The 25813-nt window shown below is 39.5% G+C and overlaps 1 protein-coding gene across 3 annotated transcripts in view; it reads right to left on the reverse strand.

Moving 5' to 3' along the window:
• The window catches only part of l(3)76BDm (trafficking protein particle complex subunit 8 homolog l(3)76BDm), a 582307-nt gene that overhangs the window by 33712 nt on the left and 522782 nt on the right, over positions 1-25813 (reverse strand). For all 3 annotated transcript variants that reach the window (XM_090380612.1, XM_090380611.1, XM_090380610.1), the window contains one exon: positions 12835-12986. In XM_090380612.1, the coding sequence (XP_090236738.1) occupies positions 12835-12986 (152 nt within the window). The remainder of the gene's footprint in view (positions 1-12834; positions 12987-25813) is intronic.

The raw sequence follows: 25813 nt of genomic DNA on the forward strand, positions 1-25813 counted from the left end.
GTTTTCTGACCCACCCAACACTGCCTCAATAGCATCAGCAAATATTCTTGCACCCTTTCTATTTAAGTGTATCCCATCCCTGTAGAAGCAGTCTCTCCTGTTAACAAGTACAGTCCAGGCTGAAAAAAATTCTATCCTTTGAGCCTTGCACAATCTTTCCAGGGCCGAATTGATCGACAAGGCTCTCATCATATACTCCCTCCTATCGTGTCTGGGCAGAATTGCAGACACTTTCAAATCCAACCCTAATTCACGGCTTTTTTTCATCAGTGACCTGTACTTGTTAAGTAATTCTGCCAGTCTCCTACTCTTGATATCATTAGTGCCAACGTGTACAACTATATCACCTTTTTGCCCTTAAAAGATGATATCTGCTCTACAATATCATCAACCTTTGCCCCTGGCAGACATACCCTGGTCCTGTTCCACCTATCCTTTTTACAAAGCAGGTTTCTCGTTTCCCTGACAATAGAGTCACCAACAACTACTAGTTCCTGTGGGACCAGCGCATTCTGCCTTGGGGGGTTGCCGCTGCGTTGTGTAATGACCAAGTGCAAGCTCTGGCATTGATGTGGGCAGCTGAGAGCCTGATGGGCCCCTCAATTTATATCTTTCGAGGGCATCCACCCTGTCCTTCAAACTCTCATATAGGCCCATAACAACGCTGAGTTGTCGGCTGATTTCCTTACACTGCTTACATCACGCACACACAAAGACATCCCCTGTGGCAATATCATGTTCCGTTCCAGATAGTTCGGCACACATTTCACAAGTTGCACATTTTTTTAGGCTGTGATGCGTTGGAGAATCGCCCCCCTCAGTTCTCCCCCGAGTCACAGCATTCCTGCCACTTTGTGCCTGTTGCTTTGCTGCTCTAGTTTGGGGCATGATATTTTAAATTAATAAGATCAATAAATTAAATTAATTAAATGTCAATACTACGCTATCTAATAGAAACAGTGAAGCGTATTACTGTTTCTATAATTATACTAGTTCCTGTGGTAGCTAGGTAGCTCTAACAATTAAAAATTTGAATTCCCTATCAATATATACAAAAACAGTGCCTGCAAGATTCAAACGAAATAACGGTTTTACGTATATAAAGTATTACGTATATCTACAAAAACTGTTTATATAAATTAAAATAAAAATAACCAGCGTAATTATAACTATAAGACTACGTATTAAGTACAATATAAAATAACAATTATGTAAATAAAAAGCAAACACTTATCGTTTTTTTCGGAGCCTGTAACTACAGCTGTATTTTCTAAAAGATGGAGGTACATAGATGGAGTATCAGACTCTACCCAGTTCTTAAGAAAAAAGTCACATACTGGAATGTGAGAATGCCAAAGGTTTGCCTTGGGATTTGGGTAATCATGTCTACCATGATATCCAAATCTTGGAGTAGCACGTGGACATGAATACAAAAAGGGCAATTGGCAGTCTGACGACTGCCAATTGCCCTCTTCTCACTGTGGCTCAAAAATGGATTTCTACATAGGGTGGTCTGGCAGGGATTTGAGTTTAAGGCATACTTAAGAGAACTATTTACACTGAAGTGATAATGGTGGTTCATTTGCTTCCACATATAAGCTCTGGTCAGGAAACATTCAGAATGCTCCTGTAACATTACACATAGCCCAATGACAGATAGGGATGACTGATGTGAATACCTGGGACCGTAATCTAGTTGAATTGCACACAATAGATACATGGTAAGGTGCATCAGTCTGCACCCCAAGAAGTACAGGAGAGCAAGTGAGCACAGAGAATATTCAGTCCTCTCGTGCACTTTCTATGGAGTTAACAGATATGTCTGAGAAAGGTCAAATTTTTATCATATACTACCAGTCTCAAGAATTTTGTCTATCACTGCTTTTTGTCCAAGCCTCAATTCAGTTTCAGAATGAAGATTAAGCTTATGACAAAAATGTACACAGTCTTTTGTGGCAAAATCCTGAATCCATTAGTCAATGCCCAGGAATTGAGGCAATCAATAGTTTGTTGCAGTTGCCCTTATGTTGCACTGACTGAGGAAATATGCTAAATTCATCAACATAGAAGGCACTGTTTATAGTTGGAGGAAGTTGTTCTGTGATAGTATTTACTTTGATGGCAAAAAGCATAGTACTTAATACTGATCCTTGCAGTACTCTCTCCTCTTGGCAAAAGGGGTGAGAGAGAGAGAGAGAGAGAGAGAGAGAGAGAGAGAGAGAGAGAGAGAGAGAGAGAGAGAGAGAGAGAGAGGATTATACACGAACTTGGATTGGATAAAATTTTTTGATAAAAACAGATGACCTGTGAGACTGAGGCTATGCAAATCTCCAATTTCGTGGTGTCACATGCTTTCTCCACGTTAGATGTTATGAAACCAACACCACATGTTCTTGTTTTAAGAAAGCATCCCGAATGAATGTTTCCAGTCCGATTAAATAGTCCAGAGTGGATCTGTTTTTTTTTAGAAGCCACACTGAATGCTGGAGAAGTCATTCAATTCTAAAAACCATATAAAATGAGCATTAGCCATTCTCTCCAGGAATTTGCACAAACAGCTAGTCAGAGCAATAGGTTGATAGTTGGAAGGAAGTTTAGGTTCCTTACCTGGCTTAGCAAAAGCAAGAAGGGTTACCTTGCATCAGGCATCTGGAACTGCTCTTCAATAAAGATTCTGTCATACAGAAAGAGCAGATGATTCACAGATTTCTGAGAGAGGTAACTAATCATTTCCTGATGAATGCCATCTGGTCCAACAGCACTTGCCTTAAAGGGTTAGAGCTCTTTTCAGCTCATGTACAGTTAACAGCCTATTGTTGAGGTAAAGGCCCTTTGATGTGAAATTAAGTGCCTGTTCTTCATTTTTACGTTTTGGAACCAGGAACTCTGGGGAACAGGATGATATCACAGAGATGGTAGAAAATGTTTCCCCAAGAGCATTATTTATTATTATCTCAATTTATTGTATATGCTTCACTCCTGAAGAGCCTTCAACTAGGGGGTTCATTTGTACAGCCACTCCCCGGCTTATATAATACTTGACTTACTGAAATTTGACTTTACGCAAGTTTTTGTCAGCTGGTGCAAACTTAAAAATATTGTGGAAACGTATTTTGCATCCCTTTGGAATAAATGGAAGGAAGCATCATGAAAATATAATGTGAACCCAATAACAAATTTTTTTTTTGGTAATTCGTTCCAAGACCTCGGAAGTTGAAATTTTCGCTATATAACTAAGCTATTTACCTCTCTAAAAGGTCATTTTTATAATGCCAATCACACTACACTTTCATCGTGATCATATGTTCAGTTATAAGAATCAATTTTGAATGCCTTTGTGATATTTTTCTAAAACACACTTCTGGAGGTCACTACCATAAAACAATAAAAACAATTTGACTTTCCAGTTTATTGGGCTTTTCTGTTAGCACAATCTATTATAAATGGGTAATAAACTCAATCTTATTGCATTTGATATAATACTGACATCTGGAATTCTGTGGGTTTTTACATTATGGTATTACTGAAATCTTCAGTAAAATCTTCACTGAAATCTTCAGTCATATAAAAAACAAATAAATTTTCAGAATCTTCTCTTCATTCCTATTTACTTATTACAATGGTGAAGGGAAACAGACCAACGGAAAGTGCAAGTGCTGACAGTGCTAGGAAATGAAACAAAATTGATTTAGAAATGAAGATGATTAATTAACAAGTACGAAGCAGGACAAAGTTTGTCATCTATTGCACGGAATTAGGTCTCGCTGCTTCAACAATGAATGCTATTTTAAGGGATAGTGCATGTATAAAAGAACATGTTAAAGGATCAATGCATTTAACATCAACGGTGATCACAAAACAGTGTTCAGGTGCTCTATTGAAGATGGAAAAGCTTTAATAATATGGATGGAAAAATCAGATTCAGAAGCAAGTGTCCCCGAGTCCAATGGCCATTCAAGCAAAAGCAAGAAGTATTTATAAAGATAGTAAGGATAAGTATGGCGAACCCAAAGCCAAGTTCGTGGCAAGCAACAGGTGGTTTAATAGGTTCTAGCATCGTGCTGCTTTCCAAAACATTAAAGTATGCGGTGAAGTCGCCAGTGCTGATTCTGCAGCTGCAGAAAAAATTTGTTATGTTGGAAAAAACTCCTTCTAAATTTCCACAGCACTCAACTTTTGCAGCAGCGTGCTTATCAGCTGGAGAGTTAATTCTGATTAAAATTGAATAAATAATTCTATTTACATGTTGATCGAACATCTCTTTTTTGCTTCAATCAAATTTGCAAGTGCAGCATAAGCATTTAGGGAAATTCTGACTTACGTAGAGTTCTGCGGTACACAACTCTTACGTAAGGGAGTGGCTGTACATTACAACTTAGACAATAAACATACAAATTGTACATAAAATATGCACATATAAATATTAGGTTGTATAAAATAATATAATGAATAGCAGCCAACATGAGCAAATAAAGCACATACAGATATACAGTAACACAAGCAAAAGGTAGAGACATAAATACATATCGTAATATATACAACTACATAAACATAAAAATACATACAAACAAATAATAATTTAAAACAAATGAATTCTCCTCAGCTAGAGGAGCAAAGTAGGATTAAACAGAGTCTATCCTGAAGTGGATAATCAGGAAACTGCTACAGCTGTATGTGATAGTAAATGTCCTGTATCTTCTGAGATCTGTATGCTTTCTCATCACAGAACTTGTTCTGGCCAATCTTCAGGGTGTTGTACGTTTGGAGGGTGTCAGCAGAAAAAAATCTTCTAAGTAAGGTTAAATTGTGTAATGAGCTTCTTAGCAGAATCCATGCATCATTGCAAAGGACATGGGACAGCCCAGGGCCCGCAACAAGATGCTTGTTATTTGTTATTTTGGTTTTTAGGAGCATTAGCAACTAAGGCCATATTGCTCCGGGAATATGCAGTGGTCATTCCCTGACCTTTCCACATCCTCCATATTTGGTGGTGATGGGCTCGAACCCTGGTCTAACCAAGAAGCATGTGCTACGCACTGCTGCTCCTTCCCACCTGGCTATGGAGGCACCCTCCCGCAACAAAACTGTGGACATTTGGGGCATCAAGACAATTGGTGAGGAGCTGACAGAGGCTGTGTAGATTTCCTGCCACAAACAAATAATTCTAAGGGGTGCAACTAATGTTTGCATACATTATGGACCTTGAGATGGTGAAAGGGTGGCCATTAACACGGTTCAACTAACTTAAAATTCAGTACTCGAAACCCACATATTTTTTGATGTTAGTGAGGGAAGCAGAGGACCAGAATGTCAAAGCATAAATGGGAATCAGAACAAGACATATTTGTATATACTGAGTGGCAAGTTTTGTGGTTGTTTACTCCAGTAATTTCGTTTCTTATTGCTCACATTGCTGACAGAGTTTTTGCCTTAATATTGGCAAAATTGGAAGGTCAGGCCTACATAAGCCCTAGATCAGTGTGATGCGAGACTTTATGGGCCCTAGTACCACTGATGTATATGCTTATGTTCTTTTTGTTCTTCATGTTGGTGAACGATATTTGAGCTTGACTTGGTTGGGCTTATGGATAGGCCAATAATCTCATGATAAAAGTCAAGATCTTCTATTCGGACGAGATGAAGAGTTTTATATCATCTGCGCAAGTGCTGCAATCAGCATGCATAGAGAGAAAGGGGTCAAAAGCAGCAGCAAAAAATAGGGCAGAAAGGATGCCACCTTGGGGGACTCCTCAGTAGATGATGTGGTTAGATTGGAAGGTCCTGTGTTCAACCCCCAAATGCCTCTGTTTGACGATGGAAATTATGACTTTTACTAAGCCTCCCTATATTCTAAAATACCTTTCAAGTATTTCCTTCAAGGTACTGAGTAAGACATTGTCGAAAGAGGTTTTAATGTCTAAAAAGATTGCATTAATTTGTACTTTGGTGTTCAGAATCGTCTGGATCTGAAATAGGATGTCCATTAAATTTGTCACAGTCGATCTCTTTGGAATCACAATGCATGACAAGAATTGGCAGAAGAGTCTTCTCAAACAGTTTTAATAAATTACAGCTTACAGAGATGGGACAAAAGTCCTTCTTGTCTTTTGGATGTTTGATTTTAGACACGGATTTTACAACATAATGTTTCCATATTTTGTGGATAACTCCAGTGTGAAAGATTTCCCTATATTATGTGTAGCAAGACCTCAATGATAAATGGACTGCTTATTTTCATGATGAAAAGGGAGAACATATCAGGGCCAGAGGTGTATTTATTTGGGAGACTATTTAATGCCTGAATTACATTTTCTTTGGTTATGGTGATTTCTGTTTAATATCAAGTCTAATATCAAGATTCGATCCAGATGGAGTTATATTGTTCATGTAATTTACCAGCCAACTGGTTCATGTAATTTACCAGCATATTGTCTGCTGTGGGAGAGTTAAATTTTAATTTACAATCTGTAGAGATTCTGAAGGTACTGTTTGTCCATTCCCTAAATAAGGTTTTGTCCATGGTGAAGTTGGTATTTTTGGCATTAACTATATCAACTGGCTCCTCTGCAATAGTGCATCCATTATATTCTAGAATAAATGAAGGGGGGAGGATGTATATTTACCCTTCATTTTCCATATTTTATCCCAGACCTTAGTGCTGGTGGACTGGGTAATAGACAATGTGAAATGGATCAACAATTCCTTTTGACTCTGAAGGCTAATGCAGCATGTTTTGGCTTGTGCACATTTTAAGGTTATTAGATTGGCTGTGGTAGGATGTCATTGGAATATCCCCCAAGCTTTGTTCTGAGCCTATTTTGCTGCTATGCATTCCAACATGCTTTAGGAAAAGGTGGAAACTGAGTAGATGTTTTTGGAATGGTAGTCGCAGCTGCACGAACAATATTTTCTGTGATGACTGCATCATAACTGCATCATTGATCAGCTCCTGACTCACTATAATGATGTCAAACTCTACCATCTAATGTATTCATCTAATGTTGAAAAGTATTCATCAGCCTAATTAATCTTCCACCATGGTAACCTAAAAGGAAGACAAGATCTCCCACCAATGAGGGTTGTTATCACAGGGAAATGATCACTTCCATATGGATTCTTCTCTACCTTACAACTGACTGATGGGAAGAGAGAAAGGAAGCAAATAGAAACATTAATGGCAAAAAAAAAACATATGGGTAGGCATTTGTAAGAAGGTTTTAGTTCCCACATTTAGAAGAGACAAGGTTATTGTCAGTGAGTATATGCTCTATGACACCCCCCCTTCTATTAATGTCGGCACTATCCCACAGGGTGTTATGTCCATTGAAACTGGAGAGAAGTAGGAGTAGGACAGGGGAAGACAGCTGCAAAATGAGATCATCAAGGTCTATACAGGATACGTCAGTCCCAGGTGGCAAATAAATCAGTCTGTTAAAAGAAACTGTACTGTAAGGCAAACTGCTACTGCTTCTATATTGGTGGAAAGAGGAACAAGTTGAAATGGGATTTGGTTGCTCATACAGATAGCAACTCCTCCACAGGCAGATCCATATCCCCAGTTCTTCTTATGTATTATGATTGGGTTTTCATTTACTTTCAAATGTCTCCTGCAAGTGAAAGCAAGCTTTTATAGGATGGCTTTTATGTCATCACTATTTTGCCAGAATCCACAACAATTCCACTTTAGGAATTTAGCCATTATTTTGACTTGGTAGATCTGTTGGTCAGGCTTCTAAAGTGATGAGTGCTTACTCTTCTCAGTCTTGGATTTATTTTTTGGGGCAGTGCTGTCCTGTGTCCATATCTTCCTCCGCAAAGAGTTGTAAGACTGAATCCTTTGGTACCTCATTCACCCCGGCATCCATATTTTCTTGTGAACTAGGGGTACTTACATGTTTTTGTTCTTTTCTCTAGCAATTTCTTTTGCTGCTGGTGAGCATTAGGAGGTACTGACATGGTAGTGGCAGCTGATTGATCCTTCTGTGCAGGTTTCTGTGAGCTTAATAGGAGGTGTGCGATGGGATCAAATGACTTTTGGTGGAATAGTCATTTTTGTTTGGGTTCCAATGGAACATCTCCCTGCTACCTCCAGAGCATAGGTAGGTTTATGGTTCATGGGTTTCACCACTTTTCTTGTCTCCTCATATTGACCTGTTTGGCTGTGCCTTAAGTCTGAACTTCTTTATCTTCTTTCCACTTCTGGCATGCTTGTGAGTAAGCAGGGAGAGAACATGATGTAGTTTTGTGGTCCTTTACAGCACACATCAAGCACACGCAAGGGTTGAATGACAGGCCATTTGCAAGCATCCATATTTCTGACACACAGATTTAGAAGAGCCTGCCAACCCTTCCAAACCTTTTTGGATAAAGGGTTTGGAAGGGTTGACATTTTTCCTATAGCTTTCCCACTGGTAGAGTGTATTATCAGGTAGCGGGGTGTTGGACCTGATTTAACTCCTCTGTTTTCTCTCTTTTTGCTGAAATAACATAAGCAGGATCAACTTCTAATTTTTCAGATAGGGACTGTGTTGGGGCCACAGAAGAAATAACTATAAGGATTTGCGGGTTTTTTAGTTTTGTTCATCTGTTCAGGCTCCCTGCCCACCATGGATTCCCAATGGGATGCCCACTACATGGCTACCCAAACAATATACACACACTGCCACCAGCCTGAATCCTATCCCTCAGACCATGAGGGTAGGGGCATGGCATTGACACGGTTGACCCTTGCAGGTGAACCCACTAGCCGATTGATCCTGGCTGAGCTGTCCAGGACCACCCACCTTGTCAAAGCAGAAGTAAAAGTGGTGTGTTGCAGCTGGGCCCCCTCAACCACCAGGATCCCCTTTATGAGTTTCCAGAGGTTGCAGCATATGGCAAACATGCCAGATTCCTATGTTGTTAGCCTGGAACCCAGGCTATCAGTGTTGGATCCCAGTGATGTTAATCTGGAGGACCAGTAGCATCACTGGGAGGTCCCCCTCACCACGAACAGGTGTTCATGGCATGAGATGCTAATGCTGGCAAGCGTGGGATTGTTGCTGATAGTCATAGTAACACCCCCCCCCCCCCCAGCACAGGGCAACCTGACCCTAAGACTATCTTCCACAACTCTGGCTTGACCTCTGGGGCCCTGTGTTGTACGGTGTGTGAATTTACATGTCTTATGTGTATACGGCTGGAAGAATGTGTCTGTGCAGTGTCATATATGGTTAATAAAGAATGTGTTTGTATGAATGTAAAGTATGTAAAGTATAAATATGTGTGTGTGTGCATAGTTGTGACTGGACAATTGTGTGTATGCACGAGAATGTGTTACATGGTTTAAAAATTATTTTGTGCATTATGCCTGAATGTGTGTGTGTGTGTGTGTGTGTGTGTGTGTGTGTGTGTGTGTGTGTGTGTGTGTGTGTGTGTGTGTGTGTGTGTGTGTGTGTGTGTGTGTGCATGCGCTGCTGTGATGTGCGATTATAAATACAAGACTGTGTGGCTACCTAAAAAGAGTAAGGGTATCTTATTACTGGAGTATCTTGTTACATGTGGGACATCACAGGGCCCCTCTAAGGCTTTGTGGTGTGTGTGTGTGTGTGTGTGTGTGTGTGTGTGTGTGTGTGTGTGTGTGTGTGTGTGTGTGTGTGTGTGTGTGTGTGTGTGTGTGTGTGTGTGTGTCAGGATGTACCACATCTGGGAAACCAAAAGCCCAAAGTTGGGCTCTTGGTTTGCAAAGTTGGGGGAAACCCCCTGGTGCCGCTTGATCTGCAACACTATACACCCAACCTCACCACCGCACCCAACTCTCCTGGTGGGCTCTACCACCTTAAACACTTTACCTGTTCAGCACCACCCTGCAGAAGGCAGGTTGCCTCCACTGGGGTATCCCTTTAACTTCTAACTCCTGGTGAAAGTCTTCCTCTCATTCACCACCTTTACCTTCATCCATAACTTAATCCGTCACTCCCTCCCTCCCTGGCAAGCTCAGATGATACTAGAGTTCACCTAGCCAGAGAACTATTACTCTGCTATCTGGCCAACCTCCCTGTGGTTGTGGATGTCCACTAGGGAGCTGTGGTGTTCTCCGGGCCGATAGGCCATGAGGCCAGATGAACAACAGACCAACATGACCTAACATAATATGATGAAAACTATACACATACACAAATTATCTAGCCTTTACAGAGGAATTCACAACTGGGGAGACCCCCGAGCAGCTAGACAAGGAAACACTATGTACGCTATGTATAAAGGCAATGATTAGGCCACACCTAAGTACTGCATATAGGACTGGAATCCTCATTTTAGGAAAGATATGGATCTGCTGGGATGGGTGCAGAGAAGGGCAACAAGATTGGTGAGAGGGAAAAAAGGGTGCTCTTACCAAGAAAGACTTTAGTTCTGCAGATTACAGTGTCTAGGACTAGACACCTGCAAGGTGACCTGATTGAGATGATTAAGGCTTTGCATGGATTGAGCAAATTCAATGCTGATTGCATTCTTCCTCTTGCTTGATTACACACAAAGGTGCAAAAATTTGAACTGAGGAAGGATGATTGCAGGATAGCTGTGTAGAAGTTTGCCTTCAGCCAATGTGTAGTTCTTTATTGGAACAAATTTCAATCTGTTGTAGAAATGGGTAGTTTGAATAAATTCAAGAAAGAACTAGACAAATTACTGGAGAGGTAAAGAACTACAAATTACTTCCTATATCACTTATGCATAAGTGATATAGGAAGGACTTTTCTTTTTTTTTTTTTTTGTTAATACTATATAAACTTGCTTTCTTGCAACATAGTTTACAGTACTACTACTAAGTGGTGACTATATTTTCACTCTTCAAAATGCACAAAATGAAGATTTTACATTTGGGAAATGATACTCAAAAATACTTGAAGTTGCCACTTCTTATAAATTTGGAGGGGGCTGAATTAAAACCAGTACAGGAATACAGGATTCAGGGGATGATACAGATGGCAAGGGATGTCAATAGCTGATGACTGTTGTTGATGAATCAATAAATCAATCACTTATTCAATAAATCATCTGCTGTTTATGATTTATCAAAGAATTACTTATAGTAGATTATAATTCCATTGTAAAGACAATTGTGAAACTGTACTTGGAATGCTATGTCAGATACAGAGGACGCACCTAAATAAAATCAAGTTTCTTGAAAGGTTCCAAAGATGCACAATGTGGCAGGTGAGATTTCCTGAAGGGTAGCTATACAAGGAGATTACAGAGCTTGGTAACTAAGTACCACAGAAATCTGATTTGATTGAGGTTTATGAGGTTCTGAGAGGATGACAGCAAAATAAATGATGAAATTTTCAGTTTATTAATTCATACTACAGGTAGTTCCCGACTTTACGAGTTAATTCTTTCCTAGTTCACGCTCATAAAGTAAAAACTCGTAAAGCGGGAATTCCCATAGACATAATGTTAAAAATAAGGGTTACGTTCTCAACAATGAAATTAGTTAGCTAATTAGTTTATGTTTAAACAATGATTAATTTATTCAAAGAAATGAAAACATAGCCTGTAAAATCAAGCAAATTATAATAATAAAGAAATTATTTATGACTTACAAATGTTATAGAATGTTTATTCTTCATCATCAACTAAATGCACACTCGATCACTCATTATTGGCTAGGCACTCGTTGGTTTGTTGCACAAGGAGTCGTTTTCTTCAGAAATGCTTCAAGAGGCATTTGTTTCCAAGAGTAATCTTCTCTTTTCTTTATAAATTTTAATAGCATGCATAAGCATTTCTTAACAGAATGCACAAATTGCAACTAACACAATTTGCACGGAGAAACAAGTTTATGAAGCTTAAAAAAAAGGAATGAAGAGAAGATTCTAAAAATGTATTTATGTTTTTTATACGATTGAAGATTTCAGTAAAGGGGAAACACATTTCACCATAATAACGTAAAAAACCACAAAATTCCAGCTATCGGTATTTTTGCAAATGCAATAACATGGAGTTAACTACCTGTTTATAATTGCTTGCAGTAACAGAAAGGCCCAATAAACTGGAAAGTCAAATAGATTTTTATTGTTTTATGGTCGTGACCTCCAGAAATGTGCTTTAGAAAAATATCACAAAGCCATTCAAAATCGATTCTTATAACAGACCATACGATAATGATGAAAGTGTAGCGCATTTTAATGATTTGAATTGGTAACTAATACAATTTACACTATCAAAATGACCTTTTAGAGAGTTATATAGTGAAAATTTCAACTTCTGAGGTCATGGAATGAATTACCAAAAAAACAATGTGTTATTGAGTTCACATTACGATATTTTCATGATACGATGGATTAATATCACAAAGCAGGGTACACTGTATTGTATAGCTACATGTGTGGTTTGAAATGTGATGTTTATGAATGTTTAACATTCATTTTTTGCAATTAATGTTCATATTTTCGATTTTGTTGATACTTGAAAAAAAAAAACTTGTAAACCCTGGAATTCGTAAAGCTAAAAATGCCTGTACTTAGATTCAGGTAGCATAATTCAAACTAAGGGGAAGAATTATTGATCAATTTAGGAAGTTTTCCTTTAGCCAGTGAGTTGTTAATTTTCCCTCCTGCTTTAGTAGTCAAAGCAGTGATTATGTAAATTCCAAGTTCTGCTGAATTAGTGCTTACAGGACAGAGCAAAAGCCTTGAACTTCTTGCACTGATGGCTAATGCAACAAAAATATTAATATATATACTCAGCAGACATTACTCAAACTAGATGGAAGAAACAACGGGTAAAGAAAAGGACTGATTAAGTTAAAAGGAGATAAATTTGGCTTAAATAAATTTAATTTATTAACCTTACCTTTTCCTAGAGAAATCATGCTGTACATGGAATGGATGACACAAGGTGCATTTCATAATGTTAGTACCTATTATTCGGTTGACTGGTGTCATTGGTGGAGTGATGCTTTCTTTGTCTGGAATGATGTGTACTGGGGACTTCTCCTCAATTGGCTGCAACCATAATAAAAATGCATGTATTTACACACAGAGAGAGAGAGAGAGAGAGAGAGAGAGAGAGAGAGAGAGAGAGAGAGAGAGAGAGAGATTTAAAAGTATAAATAAAAAATTTTGTCACATTCAACGGTCCAAAATAAAAAAAACAATGAAATAAACACAGAAAAATTCTGTACCAGGCACATAATGTGTCCTGCCGCTAGCATATTTAATGTGTTTTACATTGAAGCGTCATTGGCAGGCATTAAAAACATTTTAATTTTCAGATATTAATAAAATTAATGGATAATAATATAACAATATGTTTATTTTATTAATAATAATTACATATCAGTTACTGAAAGTATTGGTCTGTGATGACTAAAGTAGGATATATAATTTTAACATTGAAGAGATTTTAGTTCCCGACTAAATACACCATCTATAGTTCCATTACGTGTAGTATTTATTAAAAGATCTGATGACATGTCCAAGTTGAAGAATGTTTTCATAAATGTGCAGAACTCTTTTCCAGCCTCATTTTAATTGTAAAGAAAAAAATTACATTCAGACTTGAAACCAGATGCATTTTCGAATTAACCCATTTCCCAGTTTCCAAAAGTTTTGTATCTTAAAACCTTAATATTTCTGTTTCTAAATTCCTTAGCTTTCCACCAATATGCTGTACGTCAACATTATCCCATTTATTACATGAGAAAATTTCCTTGATCACATGTTCATATTTTACACTATCCTGGAAAAACTACTGCAATTTTCAGAGGTTTGAAAGTTTTTCCTCTAGTATAGAGCTAAGATGGAGCTTTGTGCAAAATTTCATTAAATTTAGTGTAGTAGAAGATAAATTATTGCTGTCATTGTATAAGTATGTTTCCAACAATACAAGTTACAATAATTTGCTTCTGACAGAAGCTGAAGATGACGTCACTTCTGTAATGCTTTTCACATGGTTTTTCGTTACAAAATTTTTGGAATAACGCCAGTAAAAACGTTTTTAACATCAAAACTCCAATTCTGAATGGTTATGGAGCTATGGATGTTAAAATTTTAAAATATGACAATGCAGTTTGAATGAATGATAAAAAAATAAAAAATAAGAGCAACCACACAAAAGTTAATACACTATGCCACTGAAATTGCAGCACCCAGAAAAAATGATCAGAAGTGCATGGAAATCAGCAGGCAAATGATTTCCATGCACTTCTGATCATTCCTGAGATATATAAATGATTAAAATACTGGATCAACTGGTGGAAGCATCAGCTGTTATAAAAATGAACACAGAGATTGTGGAGTTCAAAGTGTGCGTAATGCAGTTAACACTTTTGCAGGAACCAACTTAAGAGTTCAAGAAGATTGTAGAGAATTCCGATATTTCACTTTCAACACTGATATATCGAAGTGAAGGTGACAATCTGTATGAAGTAATGAAATTTTTGGATATAGCGTACACATGGTAAGAATATACCCAGATCCTTGACATAATAGCCTCGACAATGCCCCTGCATACACACTACTCGACTCCCTCCAGTCACTATATGGAAGAGTAAAGGTAGCAAGGTTATAAACTAGCTGATCCGGAAGCCTCCTAAAGAGTTACCAATAGATTCAGTTCAGTGTACTAACTAGTGGGCGGCCTGTGGACACCATTTTATAACTGTATCCTTGAAATGTAAGGAAGATTGGATCTCACCATGATGTTCATCATAATCTCAAAAGTCATCAGTCATACTGCATGATGGAAGGAGATGGGGAAGGGTTGACCGGAACTTTACTCTGGAGACTAAACATGGGTTCCACCACTTCAATTCTCCAATAAGCAAAGTGGTGGGTATTGCACTGGTTGATGAGTCATCTTCCACCTAGTATTGCCTGGTAACACAGAGGGGCAGCATTCCTCCACGTGGTGTGGGCACCACACCTCTACCCCTGCTTATGTTGGTTCGCACCTGGGTGGTGCTTGTGCATCTAGGTTATACCCAGGATTACTAACAGTCCCACCATCGTGAAGGTGCAAGCAGAGGATTTAGCTGTCATAGACCATTCGGACTTCACCAAAATTGGGTCCATTTGACATGAATGTCACCCGAATATCAGTTCCATCAGCGTTTTAGACTCCTAGGTAGCAAGTACTGATTGTCTGGACATATCTGAGAGAATGTCTGTGACAACCTACTACTGCTATTGATTGATTGACCAAACTGCAAGTTCCCGTCAGTATCTGAAAAGTTAAAATTCCCTCTCCCCTCCTATCTGTATACAATGTACTCCCCATATTCAAATTCTGCATCCCTTATATCTGAGTGACAACATGTGTCTGATATCGCCACATTGTCTGCATTTGATGACTTGACTAGCACTTCAAATTTATTTACGATGCTCCTAGCATTGGTGTACATACAAATAGACATGCACCTATCCTTACTCTTAGTTACTCTAACATAGCCCATGTATTTCCTCAGTCCATGATGGCCACAGCAGGCCTTGAAATCCCCAGTACCTTGCTTTCCTGGTTACTGCATGGTCCAATAAAAGCAGTATAATAATCACTGTCACCCTCTGCCTGCAGCTATTGTTCAAGTATTAAATTGTATTCTTCCCCCAAACTAGCAGTTTCCAACCCACCTAACACTGCCTTAATAGCATTAGCAAATATTCATGTGCCCTTTCTATCTAAATGTATCTCATCCCTGTAGAAGTAGTCTCTCCTGTTAACAAGCACAGATCATGCAGAGAAAAGTTCTACTCCACAAGTCTTGCACAACTCTCCAGAGTCAAATTGATTGACAAAAGCTGCTCTCATGCTGTCCTCCCTTCTACTGTGTCTGGGCAGAATTGCAGACACTTTCGAATTTAACCCTAACTTGTGACCTTTTCTCAGCATTGCCCTGTACTTGCTACATAAGTCCTCAAGATCTCCTACTCTTAATATCACTTGTGCCAATTGTGTACAGTATCATCTTCTTTTGTGCCCTTAAAAGATGACATTTGCTCTACATCTTTAATTTTTGCTTTTTGCAGACATATCCTGGTCCTATTCAACCTATCCTTTTTGCAAAATATATTTCTTACTTCCCTGATAACAGAATTACTGAGATGTCTCCCCCCCCCCCACAATTTAATTCCTTCGAGGGCATCTGCCATGTTACTCAAGCACTCATAAATGCCCATCGGAATGCTGAGTTGATGCCTAATATCCTTACACGCTTTACATCAAACACACACATAGACATCCCCTTATTATATATTTTCTGTGATGACATTTTTTGGACTATACTGCATAGACGTGTGTGTGTGTGTGCGCGCTTAATGGCACACAAGTTGCTGTGGCTATATTGCGCCTATTCATAGGAATGTTGAAAAAATAAAAATAAATAAATAATTAATGTGAAGACAGTTCAATCTCATTTCATGTCAGAAACTAATCATACTTGTTCATACATTCCTATTTGTTTCAAATAACAGAAAAGTTCATTAATATTTGCATTTTTACCAATGATAATAATTTAATGTTATCCGTTCTCAGAGATTAGCCAGAGAATGAAATATTGAAGTTCGATGTTATCGATAATGTGGACAATCAATCAAAATATGTTTGACTGTTACATGCTCAGAGCACTGTGAACACTGAGGAGGATCATTGCCTGTGAGTAGATGGAGGTGAGTTAGATGAGTATGTCCTATTCTAATCCATGCGAGTACCACTTTTTCTCACCGAACTGTCTGAATGGATGAGTGTCAAAATTTTGGGTCCTGTTTCAACTGGAAAAGTTTGTTATTTGTTTGTTTATGCCATAGCTCTGTCCATTGTGCATGGTTTGCTGTTTGAATTATAATATTATAATCAGAAACTGGAATAAAGACAGAGGTTAAGTCAAAGGTTGATGGATTTTTAGCAGAAATATCAGCCAGCTCGTTCTCTTTAATGCCTGAATATGCTGGAATCCAGCAAAAGCTCACTCGTTGCTGACAATCTTCAATTTTCAACAGCAAATTCCTGATTTGATTTAAAACAGGGTGATCCTTATGAGAGAGATTCTGCATTGCTCTAATTGAGCTGAGAGAGTTAGTGTAAACTAAATATTTTGCAGGTGGGTGAAGAGTCAAATTTTCTAGAGCTAATTGTATTGCATATAACTCTGCTGAAAAGCTGCTGTACTCAGGTGGAAGAGAAGCTGATATAATAGCAGAGGGAAACACTGCTGCTGCTCCAACAGTTGAATGAGGTTTGGAACCATCAGTATATATTGGTAAGAAGACAAAATAGTTTTGAATATGGCTAGCATGGAGTTGTTGCACATTCAGAGTCGGTAGACGATTCTTTCCCCATTGGAGAAAATAATTATCGCAGGCCGGTTGAGGAAAGGGAGTCCATGGTGGGTGAGAATAATTCTTTATCTGCCGCCTACTGTGGAGAGGAACATTTCAATTTTGTAATATTTCAAGGAGCCGTAGGCCTGCTGGTCATATTTTATTTGGTTTATTTCTATAGAGATTGTGAAATGGTAGATTAAAGAGATATGGTTGAATGGGGTGCAGAGAACAGTTTTGTATTCTGACTGCATATTTAAGTAGTAACAGTTTTCTGTGGAGGTACGGAGGGGGATCATGGGCTTCAATATATAGACTATAGGTTGGAGATGTCCTATAAGCACCAAGAGCAATCCTCAGTGCATTGTGTTGTACAGGACCGAGGAAGCACAATACACTCTTTCGGGCAGAATCATAAACTGGGGCACCGTAATCCAAACGAGATATAATCAGTGCTCTATATAACAGCAGCAAAGTTGTACGATCTGCTCCGCAAGACTGGGCAGATAGAGCTCTTAGCATGTTCAGCTTTTTCAGACAGGTAGTACGTATTACTTTAACGTGCTCAAAGAAGTTTAACTTGCTGTCCAGTATCAATCCCAAGAATCTAATATTGTTGGAAATCGGGATGGTGGAATTTGATATCCGAAGTTCTATATGTAATTGACGTTGATTGCAAAAGTGGATCGCAACTGTTTTCTGATGGGAAAGCCAATATCCATTGAACTTGGCCCATTTTTGAATTTTATTGAGGGACATTTACAATTGCCGTTCAATAGATCTCATGCTCTGAGAATGGCAAGAAATGGAGAGATCATCAGCATAAAGATAGGCTTCTGCAGTATTTGGAAGTTCTTTTGAAATGGAATCAATTCTAAGGGCAAATAGGGTTGCACTCAATATTGATCCCTGTGGTACTCCTTCCTGCGAGAATGTAGAATAAAAGGAGTTTTGGTATCGAACCTGGAAAGAGCAGCTCTGGAGGAAGTTCCTAATAAATATAGGCAGGTTGCCTTGTAGACCAATATTATGTAGGTCACTGAGAATGCCATACTGCCAGGTAGTATCAAATGCCTTTTCTATATCAATGGAGACCATGACAAGGTGATTGTTTTTCACAAAGGCATTGCGAATTTCAGATTCGGCCTTGATCATCAGATCTAGAGAGGATCTATTTTTGCGAAAGCCATGTTGACAATTACTCAGTAGATGTTGAGTTTCAATGATAAAGGTGAGTCGACTGTGGATCATTTTTTCAAGAATTTTACCAAGGCAAATTGACAGAGAGATTGGCCTGTAACTATTAGGACTGGAGGGATCTTTTCCAGGTTTCAAAAAGGCCAAAACTGTAGCATGGTGCCAAGAGGTTGGATAAATATTTTCCAGGAAGATGCGGTTAAAGAAGACTAGCAGCATTTGTAAGTTTTTCTCATCGAGATACTGCAGCATGACATAATATATGCCATCTGGCCCAGCTGCACTGTTTCGTGTTGTTCTGATGGCTTGTAAAAGTTCACAATATTCAAGAGGCTGATTATATGGAAGTGATAGTGAGGTTCTAAAGTTGATGGGTCTCTGTTCGGTAGCAGTCTTAATTTTTTGGAATTTCGGAGTGTAGTTTGATGCAGCTGGGACTTGGGCAAAGGTTTTGCCCAAGGCATTTGACTATAGATATTTGCTATATCTTGTTCTTGTGGGCCTATATGAGAGCTTGAAGGACAGGGTGGATGCCCTCGAAGGAACTAAATTGAGGGGCCCATCAAGCTCTCAGCTGCCCACATCAACGCCAGAGCTTGCACTTGGGCATCGCGTGACACAGAGACAACCCCCAAGGCAGAATGCGCTGGTCCCGAAGGAACTAGTAGTTGTTGGTGACTCTATTGTCAGGGAAACGGGGAACATGCTTTGTAAAAAAGATAGGTGGAACAGGACCAGGGTATGTCTGCCAGGGGCAAAGGTTGATGACGTTGTAGAGCGAATATCATCTTTTAAGGGCACAAAAGGTGATATAGTTGTACACGTTGGCACTAATTCAGGTAGAATCTGCAGATAAATGAACCACTAGGTGGCAGTGATCACAGTGTTCTGAAGTGGGAGTTACTGAAAGAGGTAACTACCATTAGGGGTAAAGGGAAGGGTTATAAGAGTAGGAGACCGGCAGAATTACTTAACAAGTACAGGTCACTGTTGAACAAAAGCCGAGAATTAGGGTTGAATTTGAAAGTGTCTGCAATTCTGCCCAGACACGATAGGAGGGAGTATAAGATGAGAGCCTTGTCGATCAATTCGGCCCTGGAAAGATTGTGCAAGGCTCAAGGGGTAGAATTTTTTTCAGCCTGGACTGTACTTGTTAACAGGAGAGATTGCTTCTACAGGGATGGGATACACTTAAATAGAAAGGGTGCAAGAATATTTGCTGATGCTATCGAGGCAGTGTTAGGCGGGTCGGAAAACTGCTTGCTTGGGGGGAGACAAAGACCAATAGATTGACAGTAGCCACTGGCAGAGGTGAAAGTGATTCTTGCACTGCTTCTATTAGAATGAGCAGAAGCCTGAAAAACAAGATGCATGGTATTTCAGAGACTGCTGGGAGCCATTGCGGTACAAGTAAACACATGGGTTGTGTTAGGGTAGCTAAGAATAGAAACAGGTGCAGGTATACTTGCGTGTACACCAATGCTAGGAGTTTAGTAAATAAATTTGATGAATTTGAGGTATTGCTCAAAACATCAAAGGCAGATATTGTTGGGATATCAGAGACGTGGTGTCACACAGATATAGGGGATGCAGAACTGCAATTTGGGGAGTACAACGTCTACAGAAAGGATAGACAGGATAGGAAGGGGGGAGGGGTTATGCTATTAGTTAAGAAACACATAAAAACCAAGGAAGTGAAGCCAGTCGACATTGCTGGACAGTGCAGTGTTGAGTCAGTTTGGTGTGACATAAGCATTGGGAGATCAAAATTGAGAGTAGGAGTGTGCTATAGGCCTAATGACTCTGATGAGTATAATAAGGAACTGTACAGGGAAATAGAGTGGGCCAGTAAATCAGAGAGTCTTATAATGGGAGATTTTAATTTCCCAGATATTGACTGGAATTTGGGGGCTGGTTACTCACACACTAGCAGGGCTTTTGTGGATTTATTGGATGATTGTTTTCTACATCAGCATGTTCGGGAGGCTACTAGAGGGAGTAATACTCTTGATTTGATTATCAGCAGTGATTCTTCATGCATTAAGAATCTGCAGATAAATGAACCACTAGGTGGCAGTGATCACAGTGTTCTGAAGTGGGAGTTACTGAAAGAGGTAACTACCATTAGGGGTAAAGGGAAGGGTTATTGCTTCCGTAAAGGCGACTACGATGGACTGAGACAGTATTTAAATTCTATACAGTGGGACCAACTGATGATGTTACCAACAGCAAATTCAAAATGGGAAGCATTCAAAGAACTTATCTTGGAAGCTACTAGGCTTTACATACCAACTAAGAAATATTGTTCAAGGTTTAGGCCAAAATGGATGTCAGATGAACTAATGAGACATATGGCAGAGAAGAAAAATGCATGGGATACTTACAAATTAACACATGACACAGAAGCCTATGATAGATACAAGTTGATATGCAACCAAGTTACAACGGAGGTTAGCCAGGCGAAGGCAGATTACGAGAAATCCTTGGCAAGGGATGCAAAGAAAAACAGCAAAGAGTTCTTTACTTATGTAAACTCTAGAAGGAAGGGGATGAATCAGATTGGTCCACTTGATATTGATGGGTCAACTGTTGATGATCCTGCTCAGGTAGCTAACAAACTAAATGAATATTTTGCATCGACATTCACACATGAGGAGTTATTCAGGGAGGCGAATGCCAGAGGTGTATTCAACTCTAGCAGTCAGCTACAGAATCTTGAAATAACTGGGAGTAAAGTGGAGGAGAAACTGTTGAAGATAAACACAAGAAAGGCACCCGGGGTGGATGGGATCTATCCAGTTATATTAAAGGAGGCAGCAAAGGAAGTAAGCAAACCCTTAGCCATAATTATGAGAGCTTCCTTGGACTCAGGGGAGGTACCCATAGACTGGAAATGTGCAAATGTGACCCCAATTCACAAAGGAGGATCAAAGGCTGACACAAGTAATTATAGACCTGTGAGCTTAACTTCTGTTCCAGGAAAATTAATGGAGGCACTGGTTAAAGAAGCACTGCAGGATCATTTAGACAAGACTTCAGTTATAGCTCAGACACAGCATGGTTTTGTTAAGGGGAAGTCTTGCCTGACCAACTTGATTGGATACTATGATGCAGTCACAAAAGAACTGGATGCAGGGAATAACTTTGATATTATATACTTGGATCTTAGAAAGGCTTTTGATACTGTTGCACATGGAAGACTGCTACACAAATTGGAGCAGTGTGACATTGGAGGCAAATTGCTGCTATGTATAAAGGGGTGGTTGAGGGGGAGAAGACAGAGAGTGGTAATCAATGGACACTGCTCATCGTGGACTAATGTTATTATTGGAGTCCCTCAGGGCTCAGTGTTGGGTCCATTATTGTTTTCTGTATTTATAAATGATATTGATGATGGTATATCAAGCTTAATGTCCAAGTTTGCAGATGATACAAAGGTTGGCAGGGTTGTCAAGCACACTACTGACACTATGCTGCTGCAACAGGATCTGGAAAGGTTGAGCAGATGGGCTGAGAGGTGGCAAATGAAGTTTAACATTGACAAATGTAAAGTACTACACATGGGAAACAGCAACCCCAGAGCAACGTATCAACTCTGTGGTACTACACTGACAGTGGTAGAGAATGAAAGGGACTTGGGGGTGATTGTGCAGGCAGATATGAAGTTCTCTGAGCAGTGCAGATGGGCTGCAAGAGCAGCTCATGGAGTATTGTCAATGATATACAGGAATTTTTCCAGCAAGGATAAGGAGGTGATTATTCCATTGTATAAGGCAATGGTCAGGCCACACCTAGAGTTCTGTATACAGGTCTGGAGGCCTCATTTCAAGAAGGATGTAGAGCTGCTGGAACGAGTACAGAGAAGGGCAACCAGATTAGTGAATGGAACAAAGGGGTGCTCTTACGAAGAAAGGCTTAAGTTTTGCAAATTACAGTGTCTGGAGACTAGGCACCAGCGAGGTGATCTGATAGAGGTGTATAAAGCCTTGAATGGTTTAAGCATGCTCAATGCTGATGGGATTCTTCCTCTAGCTCAGAAAAATCACCTGAGAGGGCATAAATTCAAATTGAGGAAAGACAGATGTAGGATAGACGTGCGGAAATTTGCCTTTAGCCAGCGGGTGGTTGGTTGGTGGAACAGACTGCCATCCCTTGTGGTGGAGGTTGATAGCCTAAATAAGTTTAAGGCTCAGCTGGACAGGTATTTTGAACGAACAGAGGGGTGAAGTGGAAGTGGGTTTTTTTTTTTTTTTTTTTTTTGGCTGATGCTGCATAAGCTTGCTTTCTTGCATCAAATGCCTCTACTAATGCTAATACTAATGCTAATCTAGAGGACCAGAGAGTTCTTGCCCATTGTATGAAAGAATTGGGGAAGGGATGATTGGAAACTTCCTAGAAAGCTGTCTAATTTTCTTCCATATTAATCTGGAGTCGGTATTTCTGTTGATAGTTATTGTTGTTATTTGGTTTTTAGGAGCATTAGCAACTAAGGCTCCTAAGGCTATTGCTCAACTAAGGCTCAACTATTGCTCAACTAAGGCTCCGGGAATATGCGGTGGTCATTCCCTGACCTTTCCGCATCCTCCGTATTTGGTGGTCATGGGCTCGAACCCCAGTCTAATCAAGAAGCGTGTGCTACGCACTGCTGCTCCTTCCCACCTGGCTACGGAGGCACCCTTCTGTTGATAGTACATGTAAACTAAGTCCAAGAATCTTTCTTGGCTTGCCAGTGAATGAACCGCACTTTTCCCCTTAGCTTCTTGTAGCTAATTAAATTAGCTGTCATTGGAAATCGACGGAATTAACTGAATGCTTTATTTTTTTCCTTCTTTGCTTTCGTGCACTCTTCGTTCCACCAGTAGTTGAAGTGCTGTTGGGTTGGGAGGTTTGATAATGGAATTGAGTATTTCGCTGCAACTAAAAGACGGGATGTGATATAATCAGTTACTTTATCTATAGGCTGTAGCTGAATAGTTTCTTTGTCCAGAGTGATTGCTGATTGAAATTTGGCCCATTTGGTTTCAGAAAATTTCCATTTCCTGCAGTGTTGGTCTAATGGTGGTTGTGTAGTGAGCAGGTTACAGACAATTGGAAAGTGGTCACTGCCCATTGGATCATCCATAGCGGACCACTGAATGACTGGAAACAGTATCGGAGAACAAAACGAGAGAGGTCAATTGCAGAAGTCTGTCCAGTAGGTAACTGTATGTGGGTGTGTGTACCACTATTAAGAATGGTAATGTTTTGTTTATCTAGTATAGTTTCAGTCAGTCGGCCCTGTCTATCTAATTTAGAGGATCCCCATAAAGGGTGGTGGCCATTGAAATCCCCTAGCAAGCAGATAGGGGAGGGTAGCTGTATTAAAAGTTCTTCGATATCTTTATAAGAGTAGGTATTATTTGGTGGGAGATAGACTGAGACTAGCGTAAATGCAATCTGAGTAATCAGATGCACAGCAACGGCTTCAATTTGGGTTTAGAGAATGATTTGGCTAACAGGAATCTTTGAGTTAATCAAATAGCTCACCACGAGCAGAGTCGGATGTATTCCAATCTCTTCGATAGATTGAGTAGTTTTTTTTTATAAAAACAGAAATTTGAGCAGTTAAATAGGCTTCCTGCAGACAGAAACCCACTGGAGAGTAGCGCCTAATTAAGTTCTGAATGTTGTCGATGTTTCCTCGAAAGCCTCTACAATTCCACTGTAAAATATAAGGCATTATTTGAGTTTAGAAGAAGCTGTACCTGACGTGGCTGTCTTGTGGTGTTCTGGCTTTCATTTATCTCTTTTTGGAAAGGTGGGGCGACCTGTGTCCATATCTTCTTCTTCTACAAATATTTCCAGAATCGGATCTTCTTGTTTGGATGAGTCCTGAATAATCTGTTTTGAAGTTGAACTAGGATTATTTGGAGTAGTAGCAATCACTGGCGGATGAGGAGATTGCTGGAATCGTAAGAGGCATATTACTTGCTTGGTCTGAGTGCTTCAGGATATTGGACTGCTGCTGAGAAAGGACAGCTCGAGCCCAGTTGGAGATTGATATGTTGGATGGAACAGTAACATCAGTTTGCTTGACTATTGTTTGATATTTTTTTGCTATACTGGCATAGGTACGGTTAGGTATACTGGGTGCAATTAATTTTCTTGCTTCCTGATAACTAACTTTGATTTTGACTTTATATTTTACAATTTTTTTCTCCATTTTCCACTTCTCACATGTTTTAGAGTAAGCAGGATGGTTACATTTGCAATTAGGACAGGTCATTTCTTTTTCCGAACAGTCATTTTGACTGTGATCAGAAGATACACAGTTGGGATAAACTAGGTTCCCTCTGCATGCCGTTTGAGAGTGGCTATACTTTTGGCATTTATAGCATCTCAACGGATCAGGAATATAAGGACGAATGCGACAATGTAGATAACCTTCTTTTACTGATGAGGGTAGATTTGGACTGTTAAAGGTGAGAATGATATTTCTGGTGGATGTGAGTATATTGTCCCTTTTAGTCATAATTCTTTTGCAGCAATTACGTTTTGTTCCTGAAGCTCTTCTTTAATTTCTTCTTCTGTCACATTCAAAAGGTCCCAACTAGATATAACACCCTTAGATGTACTTAGGGTTGCATGGGGAGTTACCTTTACTGGAATTTTAGCAAAGTTTGTCACTTTTAAGAGTTTTTCAGAATGCCTGCGGTTGTTGACAGTTTCTACTAGTAAGACCCCTAATTGGAGTCTCTTAACCGTCTTGGGAGACCCTGCAATACTTTCCAAGTGTTTTTGGATTAGAAAGGGGGATAGCTTACTAAGAGGCTGTTCTGATAATGAATGCATTATTAAAAATGCAATTTGCTTGTGAAGAGTCATGCTCATGTTCTGTGTCTGGCCAACTGCTTGTCGGTTCTAAAGAAGGAAACATATTTTGTCCCATCTTGGCTCCTTTTAGCCCCTGGCAGATGAACTTTTCTGCCAAGGTTACCAGCTCTGCCACAGGGTTTTTGGTTTGGTTTTGGTTTTTTTTTGGCGCATTAGCTTCTATGGCTTCTGCCACAGGGAGGCAGGAGCAGTGCCTGGAGTGACCAAGCACAATTAGTAGGAGTTAGTCTATTAGATATGAAAAATAAAGAAAAGTTACTTTCCTTCCTTGCTCTCTACCATTACTTTTGATACAAGAGCTACTAAATAAAAGGATTTCTCAATGAGAGGAACGTAAAAGAGAATGTAGAATTCACCAATCAAAAAAATGCAGTGAAAGCACAAAGAAAAACCGCTCAGTCACAATCGCTTGGCACCCGGCGCCCTGCATAGACTTATTGCACATT

This window comes from Mastigoproctus giganteus, chromosome 9, assembly GCF_048544385.1.
Source record: "Mastigoproctus giganteus isolate SK-2022 chromosome 9, ASM4854438v1, whole genome shotgun sequence".
In the NCBI taxonomy this organism is placed as follows: domain Eukaryota; kingdom Metazoa; phylum Arthropoda; class Arachnida; order Uropygi; family Thelyphonidae; genus Mastigoproctus; species Mastigoproctus giganteus.